General features: G+C 33.2%; 1 protein-coding gene across 2 annotated transcripts in view; it reads right to left on the minus strand.

The window, feature by feature from the left end:
- Window positions 1–1724: 1724 nt before the first annotated feature.
- Window positions 1725–12505, minus strand: part of DHX29 (DExH-box helicase 29) — a 45458-nt gene continuing 34677 nt past the window's right edge. For both annotated transcript variants that reach the window (XM_063086616.1, XM_063086615.1), the window contains 7 exons: window positions 11886–12110; window positions 10648–10784; window positions 10119–10212; window positions 7079–7381; window positions 5840–5971; window positions 4431–4527; window positions 1725–1934 (listed from right to left, as the gene is read on the minus strand). In XM_063086616.1, the coding sequence (XP_062942686.1) occupies window positions 1873–1934; window positions 4431–4527; window positions 5840–5971; window positions 7079–7381; window positions 10119–10212; window positions 10648–10784; window positions 11886–12110 (1050 nt within the window). In that variant the 3' untranslated portion in view covers window positions 1725–1872. The remainder of the gene's footprint in view (window positions 1935–4430; window positions 4528–5839; window positions 5972–7078; window positions 7382–10118; window positions 10213–10647; window positions 10785–11885; window positions 12111–12505) is intronic.

Raw genomic sequence — 12505 nt, forward strand, 5'->3', positions numbered from 1 at the left:
TTAATCAGCCAAGTGACAAAGATATCTTTTAAAAAGACTATTCTCTTTGGATTAGAAAGGTGTGAAAAGAGGGGAGAGCCTAGTTAGGAGATTACTACAGTGGTGTAGGTGAATAACGATGATGATATAGGTCTGAGCGACAGCTGGAGAGATAGAAGTGAAAGGACTTTGAAATATCGAGTTCTGCAAGATTTTAACCTCAATTATCTTCTCTCTCCTCTCTCCTTTGGTGATTACCTCAACTCCTGCATCTGTAAATATCATCTCTGTGTGAAAGACTCTAACCTCACGACCCTTGTCCTATGTGAGCCACTGTTTCATATTTTCAAAGGAATAATAATTATATTTCATAAATTAAAACAGTTCCAGAGCCTAATGCTTCTGCTAGTTACCATCAGAGCGATCTCAGAAAGTTATTTTGCTTCAATTTCCTCATTAGTTAAATGGAGTTAATACAATATCTACCTCATAGGTTGTAGTGAGGAGTAAATGAGCTAATAGACAAAAAAACTTGGGGCACTAGCTTGCACACACAAAATGACTGATTCAGGCTGGCCAGTTAGCTCAGTTGGTTAGAGCACTGCCTTGTAACACCAAGGTCATAATATATATAAATAGAGAGAGAGAATCAACATTAGTTCCACCTATAGACTCCATGATTCCTCTGCCTCCATATATCCCAAGTTGAACTGCCTTTAGCACCCAATCTAGCTCTTTCTTCTAACATGTCCATTTTTATTAATGGCAAGAGCTAGAGATTCCAAACCATAGTCACATTTGACTCCTTGCTGTCAATTCCCTTGCCACACTGCAAGTAGATAAAGCTAGAGATTGCCATAATACTTTTACTTCCATCAGCACACAAGGTGAAAGTTACAGCTGCTTTTATTCATTCATTAACAAGTGTTAAAACTGAGTACCTATTAAGAGAGCCAAGCAATTGTTCTAGGTTCCTATTAAATTCTAATCTCTTGTCCTTCATATGTAATTTCTCCCATATAATCTAAAAAGGACTATATGTGAAGTTCATCAACAATCTGTTGATAGGAAACAAACAGAAAATCCTACCAAGTAATCAAAATGGAGTTTTAAAAGACCCTCAGTAAGCAAAATAAATGAGACTACTGAAAAAGAAAGAAAGAAAAAAATATCTAAGCACATTTTACTAACAAGTCAAGTTAACGAGTCAGGGTTACTAATCTGACCAGTTCAATTGTTGGTACAAAAGGGATTCAAGGGCAGTGATATCAAAGCTTTGGATTAAGGAAAATGGTGCAAGCTATCCAACCCAAGGTTGACAGTAGCATTAGTCATTCCTGCCTATCTTCTAGTACTACATATTAAGCTTTCTGAATGTTACTGAAATAGGTGGCATCTGTTAATAGCATACTTATTTAGATTCTGATTTTGAGTATCAAATATTAAGTAATCGACTTCTGAAGTTGTTCCTTTTCATGGAAATTTAATTATAATTTGTTTTGGAGCTCATCTTTTCTTCCGGGTCCAGACAGTCTAATTCTCCAGACATCAAGGACTGATAGGATATGAGGAAGCTACCGAGGGAATCACAACACTAAGTTACAGATAATACAGACATAGGCCTTTCCCTTAAGGCACATAACGATGTTCAAAAACATGGATGATACCAAAGAATTTATTGTAAATGTAGTGGCAAATACACTGAGAATCATCATCATTAAAAAGGAACTAGAAAATTATACATGTTTAAAGTGTGTGCTTTTTTTCAGCCACCTTTATTTAATGGCTAGTACCAACATTTTAAGTAATGAAATACTTAATGGGATGGTCCATTTTCTCATAATTTCTTGACTGTATCTTCATCTTAATTTTTAAAGCATTTCACCATGAATTTCAGTTGCAATTATTATTCTCTGTTTTTATCAATTCTGTAATGATCTGTAGAATCTTGTCATCTGAGTGGAAGGAAAAAAACCATGAATAAATTCAACATTAGCTAATTTTCCAATGTATACACATGTAAACAAGAGGTATACTTCATGAAAAGATTTTCTTAAATTAGAATACAAAATTAACATCAACAATATTCACTATAAAACTAGATACCTACAGAATATTTGTTGTCCTACAAATATTTAATTATTGCTGTAGTTATACTACAGCTACTTTGACAAAAAGTTACCATTTTAAAAAAGTTAACACGTGAGTATGTATAGACTAAGGTCCAAAAGAATAATGTGATCTAAACTGTTACTTCTTTATAAGGAAATTACTTTAAGGTAAGAAGTTTCCCAACCTTTTCACCTGTCTGAAATATACTGAAAGGTCAGTGTGTGGCAGGATTTCCATAGTAGGGGCAAAGAAGAAAGAACTGTTATCAGTTTCTCCATGTTTAATCCAGAAGAAACAAAAAATTCTAACAGGGAAGTGCTCTTGGAGAGGTGTCAATGGGGAAGTGACAGACCTTTCTACATAACAAAGGAATCAAATACCAATTGATTTGACAAACAGAGCAACAGAGGAAGCATTATTTGCTAGGGAAGTTTTGTTAACAGTTGCTTCTACTTCTCTAAAATGGTGACTTCCTAAGAAACTCATAACTACTCTTTAGATAGTTGTAAGACTGAAATTCTGCATTACTATTTAACACTTCCTTAAGAGAATGCTCTGGCTTTCAATGGGAATTTTGATAACTAAGATTGTGGCCTGACACGCAGGTACTTGGGAGCTATAGTGGCAATAAAAAAAGAAAAGAAAAGGGAAAAAGGAGAGGTGGGGAAGACAGGTCACTTGTTGAAAGTGGAACAATGGCAGCTCTAAAAAGAACTATGATTTTTAATTGGAGGAAGACAAGAGAGTAAAAGAAAGCGCAAGAGCAACTTTGGTTACTTCTTTTTCAAAAGTCACACGTTCTGTCACAACTTTTCTTTTTCAAATTTCTTTTCTTTTTTGTCACTTTTCTTTATAATAAGTCAAAAAAGAGAGGATACTAATGTACTTCATCTTCCCACCCAAGTCAAAAGTATATGTTACATCTGAGGGCAAGTTCTACTTTCTCTTTTATGGCAAAGGGAAACACTGAAATCATTTAAAAATTCATTTTGCTTAAGTTAAAAGTTGAAGTTCAACCTTTTATATAACATAATTTTTTCTAATGCTGAAGCTGTAACACACAAAGCTCCCTAAGAAAAGAGCCCATATTTCTTAATATGTTGAGATCTGATCTAAAGTTTCCAGCAGTACAGGAAAACTAATATAATTTAATGTTTATGCATTCACATTCAGTTATACAAATAAACACAGAGTATGAGAGTTCAGGGTAGTAGCACAAGATTAGTAGCTCTCCAACTTGCCTGAGAATTAACTGGGGATAATTTGTTAAATACAGACACACTGAACCCACTGATCAATTCTTAATATGATCAAAAACAGGAAAAGAAAATTTAAGTGCTTCCTGATGTGATGCAATGAAAAGAATACAGCACCGATTGGAAAATATTCTTTTCCTAAAAAACTGAGTCTATTAGCCTCTAGATATAACTATCAGTTTATAGGAAATTGAGGGAACAGAGAACACATTAAAGCATGAAGATGAAACCAATCAAATCCTAAATGTGGGACATTCTAGCAGAAAAACCCAGTATATTAAAAATAAATTGCATTAAAAATGGGGTGGAAGTAGAGGGGAAGTGTTACAGAATAAAAAATTAAAAAATAATAATATAGCCATAGGCCTCTCTCATATAGAGATCAGTATGGGGTAGGTCTTTGGACCTTGTATTTTTTACAACTGCCAGGATGATTCTGGTGAGTTAGCAAGTTAGGAAAACACTGTACCAGGCTAAATGGAAACTCGGGTATCTCTTTCAGATATCTGTTGAAAGATCATGTAATTATTTTATACAGACTAAATAGCTCTGCATTTGTGAGCACTGCATCATAGAGAAAACATGCTGGGATAAACCTGACAGAAAGACCTTAATTCTTATTTATTTAATAATAACTACACCACCAGTTTACTAGGATGTTAATATTAAGTAGCAAAATTTACTATGCTCAGTTTTATTATCATTTTATCTGTGAAATGTCCAGAATTTTAGAAGTGAAGTTTAGAAGAGATTGGAGTAAACTAAAAGATTCTTAAGAGGATAATTAGGTTATGAATAATCACAAATTGTCTATGAGTTTAAAGGAATTCAGCATAAAATTGTTTTAATTAAAACAGTTTTTAATCTCATGGAATATAAGACTTCAACATGTTGCAGGGTACTTCTAATGTTAAAAAAAAACAACTACTATTTCTAGAATCAATCTTTTAGACTTTCTCTTAGAAGGACTTCCCATACACTAATATATATATGTATATTTATCTATGTATACACATATACCCACACATACATATACACAAATGTGTATACTATTTTCCACCTACGCTACAATCAAACACTTACTTTCAAGGGACATCTTTGGATTTTCAAGTTTTTTTCTTAAAACAGAATCAATGAGAACTCGCAGCTGCTTGAAAATGACGGCTATCTTTACAGGGGCCTGTTGAAAGGAGATGACAAATTGGACAAAGTTAATATGGAGTGTGAATGTGTTTAAATAAATCAAGGTGAGCATATATAACCTTACAATCTGCCTTAGCACATCTTGATTTTAATATAAAACACAATGAGGAAAAGACAGGCAAATTACTTCTGGCAGATAAGCTGTGCAAATCTCTTGATTTCTTTATTAAATTTGGTATCTTTTCCCAAACTAAAGCAACTATTATTCCAATAATTGTTTTTTTTTTTCTCTTACATCAACTTTGTGAGAGGTAAGACCGCAATTTTGGGGAGGGAAATTTTTTTAACAGCTTTCTGGAGGTAACTTACAAACCATAAAAATTCACTCATAGTTAATATCCAAATTCTGTGATTTTTAGTAAATTTATAGAGTTGTGCAACCATCACCACAATCCAATTATAAAATATTTCCACCGTTCTAGCTTCTTTGCACAAACTGCATGTATTTTTAAAGCTGAATTTAAAATTCACCTCTCCAATTCTAGAAAAACAGCTATCATGGTACAGCATAACAAAATGCATTAGATTTGCCTAGTTTAAATTGGTCAGTGTTGATAGGGCTACAGAGATACAGATAATCTTATTGTCGGAAATAAGCATAGGTTGTTCTAATTTTTCTGCAAAGGAATTGAACAATATGCGTTAAAAACTATGAATTTTTTTGGTCTTTTTTTAGGTGGCACAATGTAGTGGAATGAGCATGAATTTGGGGATCAGATAGTCCTAGGTTTGAATCTTCTCTTCCAGTAACAATCCATGTAATCTGGGAAAAAATTTCTCACTGTGCTTGAGTGTCTCTATCTATACATAGGAAACTATAGAAATTATCTAACAGGATTGTTAGGATATCATATTTGATAATCCATATAAAGTTAACTATTGAAGTACCCAACACATAGCAAGCTATAATCGTTATTGATTATAAACACAATTTCTTTTTTTTTTTTTTTTTTGTCTTTTTCGTGACCGGCACTCAGCCAGTGAGCGCACCGGCCATTCCTATATAGGATCCGAACCCGCGGCGGGAGCGTTGTCGCGCTCCCAGAGCTGCACTCTCCCTAGTGCGCCACGGGCTCGGCCCATAAACACAATTTCTAATAGCAATATAATTTGATTTTCAAATTGAACAGATTTAAAACCATACATGCAAGATAAAATAAGTCTTCTACTTTAAATAATATTATAGGAAGAAATAATGCAAACCCCAATGTAATTTTTAAAAATCTACCTTAATGGTATTGGAAGTTTAAAATTTTTATGTAATCAATAAAATCAGTTGTACTGTGTACCTGAAAATAGATCCAGCCATCAACAGAAAGAAGACGTTCCCGGTGTTGAACTTCTATATCACCACCAAAAAGTAAAACTGGAAAGGGGGATATTAGAGTAGTTTCCCTCAAATACACTCTGGCATACCTTATCTACATAGGAAAAAAAGGAGGAAAAATAACTTCACAGTCTAAAAATATAAGAAATTCATTTATCTGTTTCATGTAAGCATTTTTCTATAAGTTTTTACTCTATGTTAAGTCATAAGTTTGTGTAAAGCTACATGTTTTCATCTTATGTGCATAATTTGCCAGTTTTATAATATTACTATTATCAAGTGTGCGTTGATACTATGAAAAGAGATCTTCAACATTATTTCTAAGGCTAAATTATATACATCTTGAACATAAATGAAACTATGTACAAGCAATTCTATAATGCTAATGATATTAAAAAGTTAATTTTAAAATAAAGCTATGATTAAGTTTCGAAGTTTTTGATTTCTAGACCAAAGTTCACCAAGGCCGTCAGTCAGTACTTTCATGTTTATTTAAGTTAGATGATATGTTGGCAATTACTCAAGACAGTGCTTGAAATTATGGATTCGTGTTACTTTAAAGTTCATGAAACACAATGGAGGCACTCTTTCAGTAAAAAGAGAAGAAATATGTTTCAATTTAACATGCTCCTTTTTCTTAAAAATGAGTGAATATGAGATAGGTAACAAAAATCCAAAATATGAAGAAAAAAATGCCATCTTTAACCTGCATCATATATAAAAACTTATGCAGCTATGATTCCAAGAGGTTGACTGTTTTAATTATAATCTACAAAAATTTGCTATTAAATTATCTTAATACTGTGACTCAAACTATTGCCAAATCATCCATAGTTCTACTACTCCATCAATATTCCCCTTATTTGGAAATGGCACATACATCATGTCTTTTTTCCATTTTGAGACAGCACCTTTTAGTGGAATATTCAGGGAACTTTACATTATTAACCATCTATTTGCTATAATTATCTTTATTCCAAGTAGAAAAGATGATGGTCAGAGTAGAAACCTTATTATTTTTCTTTTATGAAATAAAAAAGAAGCAATTTTTTTGTTTGAGCAACTATGTGCATCTTGATTTCAAATATGAACAAAAATGAACAGCTCAGGTTGAGAACCAAATAAAATACTTGTTGAGGCATCCAACAAGTATTTCTAGGATAATGCCCTGAATATTGGAATTTAAGAATGAGCACTTTACCTTCTCCTGGTATAAGAGCCATCCATAAGTTTGCAAATCTCGATTTATAGAGGAAGGATGTACTTGTGCTTTGCCTTGGGCCGTCTCCACAATGCAAGCCAATTTTTCTGTAACATCCACTGACTTTGTAAAGATTATCTTCCCCACATTGTCATACAGTCCAGCAGCCAGTACGGCTTTAAGAAGGGCAGTTTCTTGGAAAGAGAGGGTCTGTGAAGCTCTGTTTCCTTCCCAGCTGGTAGAGTTTGTGGAAGATGAAAATCCTGCAGCCTTAACCAACTTTATTAACTCCTGCTTTACATCCTAGATTGATTTATGTTAAAAAGAGACATAATCATAATTGATTAAAATAGAAAAGTTTCTGAATAACCTTGTAATTTATATTACTGTTTCCTATAAAAATTGACAGGATGCCAAGTTATTATTTAACTATAGCCCAAATTAAGTCAGGAAAGGAAAAAAAAAAAAAGATACTGGAAAGTCAAAGATTAGAGTTAGCTTTTGTACCCACCTCAAGACTTTAGATGTCATAAAACATCAGAATGTCTAAAATTTGAGAGTAAAAAAAAAGCCTGAACATATTTCATTCACTGTATCTAATTCAACAGTAGCTCTTTTTTTTTTTTTTGGACATTTTTACCAAATGAGGATGGTCACATAGAGAACAACATTGGAAAATAATTACAAAGGAATCTTGATCCTAGACTCCAAGTACCTTCTTCGTTTGTCTCGGGGAATCTCACCTTAATTTCCTAAAGAACTCTGGCAAAGTTTATTAATGCCAACTTCATTTAATCTAAAATAGTTGCCTAAGATATTTCCCTACCTTTAGTAGTGCCAATCAGCAAAACTACTACAGGAAGAATGAGCATTTTTCAAAATACAACAGGATACAAGTAATTAAAAGGTGACGTTTACATTTAGGATATCCTTTTGGTTTTTGCTTTGGGGTTTAAGGGATTTGTTTCCACGGGAGGGAAGACAAAACAGACAGCTGCTGTAACACCACAGGGTTGGTGAAGAGATCTAAAACTTTGCAGCCCAGGGGAGGTGAAGAAAATGCTCATAGAAGAAAGAGGGTGGGAGGCAATTTGGAAGTTGGGGGAAATAGGAGACAAAGGAGAAAAGGCTAAATTGAAGCAACAGCCACCTCTGGGCCACATTTTGAATACCAGTCAGTTGGCCCAGAGGTGGCTGTTTCTTCAAATTAGCCCTTTATCTGTTTTGAGGAGGACAAAGTTCAATCCACTTAGGGAAGTCCCTGCTGTCATCCCAGCCATTATTTTAAATCACAAAAAATAATGGGTCAAATTTTATGGGGAAAAATATTTTTTAGCTTTTTAAAATATGAGTATAGAAAGGGGAATTATGTGAGATACATTTTATTTTCTGAATCTTTTTATAGCATATCTGTACTAAACATCACTTCCCTTTACATAAATATCAATAAAAACAAAAAGACCGTGCTTGTGAGGAGCCGTTTTTCAGAATCCCTTGTCTTTACATTTTTTATTTGCTTCGGGTTTTTTTGGTTGCTGGCCAGTATAGGGATTGAACTCTGTACCATAGTGTTATCAGTGCCACACTCTAACTAAGCTAACCAGCCAACCTCTCTATTTTAACTACACTTCTACTTTCCCAAAAATAATGCTGGTTCTGAACAGCAAATTGAATGATGGGCAAAGCTGTCTGGGGTTTCCCTTCCTAAAAACGCACTGTCAAATTTTGGTCATGATCAGCCATAGGGTATAGTGCCTTGGATGCCTTTTCAAAACTAGGCCAATCCATACTGTAAGTAGCAGGCCAATATTTGGAAACATATAAAATTTCATTAAAAGAAATCAGGGTTCTATGGAAAAATGACTGATTTGAAGCCTGGAGCATAAAATGCACAAGATAAGCCTTAACATCTTGTCATACCAAAAGCAAAGAAGTTATCAAAGATTGCTAAGGTTATGTGAAAAGGACTTGGGGCCAATTTGAAGGGGCTCTCACTTCCCAAAGAGGGAACAATTTGAATATCAAAAAATTAATATCCATAGTGGACTGAAATATCAAATATATTTAAATCAATAAGTTCATAATGATTTTTATAAAAAATGACATTCATTATCTGTGGAAATGCTTAGGAATCAACTCTTTATAAAAACTGCTAAGTAAAAGGAAAGAATCAAACATCCTAATTTTCCCTGAGGTACAAGAAAACCAGGTATAAGAAAATTAGGATAATAATTATAATATCACCATTTTGCAATCCCAATGAAACAGTGGAACGGAGTGTCATCAATAACTGCAAAAACCATTACATGAAAAGCCAATGGAGAATTTTATAATGTACAAATATGGCTGACCTCGCTGATAAATTTTAACATTACAAAAAGGGAGACAACTCTCACCCTCCACAAAAAAAAAAAAAAAAAAAAGAAAAAGAAAAAAACCAAAAATGAACTTGAACTAGATTAAACCTTCTTGATATAAAAACCAACACAGGAAATACAGGGCACAGAAAAATATGTTAGATAATATCACAAAGATACAATCAACCAAATCCAGAATGTAGGAAACTCTACAGGACAATGTACCTGGTTTCTTAAAGAAAATAAAATGGCAAATCGGAAAAAAATGAGAGAGGGATAAGTACAGATTAAGAGAGTTAAGAGACATATCAACCAAATTTAATGTGTGGATCTTATTTGAATCATGATTTGAACTAGCTGTAAAAAAACCCCATGAGATAATCTGGGACATTTAAACACTGTGTATTCATATATTTGATGTAATACATCTACGTTATGAGGATACTTCAAAAAGTTTGTGGAAAACAGAAAAGATATTACGAATTTTTCCAAGAATGCTTTGAAGTACCTTTGTACATGCCAGAGGAAACAACAAAACAAAAAATTACAAATTTATTAATTCAACAAATGCTTATTAAGCCCTTACTACAAGTCAAGCACTAGCCTAGGCATTCTTTTTTCCAAAATAAACCCATTATAGTTATCCATATGACTCTGAATTAGAGAGTTGCTTTAAGAATTACCTCTAGGGTTAACAGTGATGTTCTATTAAGAAAGTTCCTCCGGCAATATGTGATTTCAGAATGATAGCCTCCTTCTTGCCTTGCTTTCTTCCATCTAGATAAACAAATGTTAATAAAGTTCACCACGTTTTCTTTCCAAACTCTATTTTTCAGAGGTAGTAGCCAAAGTAAGGTTTAATTAAATTATAATCATTTATAGAGAGGCAGAGTCTTGATTGTTGTAGTAACTACCAATTCTATGTAAGAATTTCAACTGCAATACCAATATTTTTTCCGTTTATGTATAACAGTAAATTATTAAGTAAATTATTAAGTTACTTCAAATAACACACATATAATACCAAGTACACTGCTTTTAAATTTTAGGAAGGATTATAAAAATATAAATCTCTAACATAACTAAACCTTGACAGACAAAGTAACTGAAAATAAATTTAAATCTTAGACATAATTTTAATGGAAGTCAAAGATAAAGTAAATATAACCTCAGGTCACTGGCATATTGATAACACCCAGATTATTTCTTTACCCCATATATGCATTGTAGATCGTCAGGTGATCTGAATCTGCCACAGCCAAAGCTGATTTTGCAAGATCTGCTTCATCTTTTCGACCAATTGGTGTGGTAAAAGGAGACTTCTCTGTCATAACAGCAGCTAGTGTTGCCTATCCAGACACAACCAAACAATTTATCATTAAAGAGGTATACACTGAAAGCTGATTTGTAAAAGAAAGCAAATCCTAAAAAAAAAAATCACACTTTGTTGCCTATTTCTTATTTTCTGTACATTTATCATGTTCTACCACAGGTAACTTATATTTTCATTTTAAATAGTTACTTTTAGATTCATTTTAAGTAAAAAAAGTCACTTTACTTTTATATCATCTCTGTGAAGTCAGAATCAGAGAAAAAAGCTGAACATTTGTGTAAGTAATTTATAGTATGTCATACAGTTAGAAGTGATCTAGCTTGACTCCTAGACTACTGAATTTTGCAATGCTCTTTAAAAATAATTTGGACTACGCAACAACTCATTTATTGTTGCAGCTTTTCAGACAAATTATCATGGCAAAGTTGTTTTTTGAACTTGGCACAATTCTGATGAGTTCCTATTTCTAACACTAAAGGAAAAGAGACTATAGTAATAAGTCACACTCTCTCCATTCTGTTTTTAAATAGTCTTGATTTGTAGTCCTAGAAAAGGCCACAGCTTGATAAAATTGTAAAGGTAGAATGGCATAAGCAGGCATATGTGCCCAGAGATTCAGACAGATGCACAGAATTTGTTAGTCCTGAGATAATTTGAGAAAACAGAACTCTACAATTACTGGATCAAAGAGAAAACCCAGAAAAAGCAAAGTAAGAAAGTTTTTGGTTCTACTTCTCAAAGTCTGTAGTGTTCAAAGATTCGTATGAAACATTCACTGTATATTTGATTAAATATTTCAGCAAGAAACAATAAAAAAAAAGAAAAAAAAACATTTCAAGTGGGTTGTTTGATAGCAAAAGTCTAAACAAACCAAACACTCATAAAATCGTACTTATAGTACATTTAAGTAAATGTATTAATAGATTTCCACATACATAAGTATAAAAAGTTACTAAAAAGTTCTCATCAAACATTCAGGCCCTCTGGGTTTGAATGTTAGCACATTAAATTTAGTTAAAAACATTTTAAATTAAAAGTTAAAAATTGTTTCCAAATTTAATAATTTCCTGGTCAAATGATATTTAAAGTGAAGTAGGAGCAGCATCATTTGACTTACCACTGGATCAAGGCAGCCAAATATGGCACCAAAAATAAGCATCTTGCCAATCTTGACATTCACAGGTAAAGCTGCAAGGTGTTGGCCCAATGGAGTCAGTTTAGGTTCATTTGGTTCACAAGCTCCAATTTTTCGGAGTAAATTCATTGCATTGCTAATTACTTGAAGCTGAGGAGGATCTAAGGCTTTGGAAAGGAAATCTTCAGGAGAACCAAGATTACATTTCTGTAGATCGAAAAAGAGTCGTAAAATTGGTATGTGATCAGAAAGAATTTACACTACCCAAAGAAATGGTATTGGAACTAAATTTGAGTTTTGTAAAATATTGAGCAAAGAGAGGAAATGTGTAAGTAAGGCTAACCTATTTTTTTTTTTTTTAAGTTTTCTTATAATTGGGGATTGGGGGAAGAAGGTATGTGTTTTGGAGAGGGGATGGGCATGAGAATGAGATCTGCCAATCTACATTTTCAGTTTCTACATTCTTATAGAGTAAAAAATCTAAGAACTGAAGGATATTAGAGATCTTTCATTCTAGGAAGTCCTTAGTGTAGGTTAGGGTTTCCTAATCTCAGCACTATTGATATCTTAGGCTGGATAATTCTTTGTTTTAGGGAGCTGTC

This window comes from Cynocephalus volans, chromosome 2 (assembly GCF_027409185.1).
Source record: "Cynocephalus volans isolate mCynVol1 chromosome 2, mCynVol1.pri, whole genome shotgun sequence".
NCBI classification, from domain to species: Eukaryota; Metazoa; Chordata; class Mammalia; order Dermoptera; family Cynocephalidae; genus Cynocephalus; species Cynocephalus volans.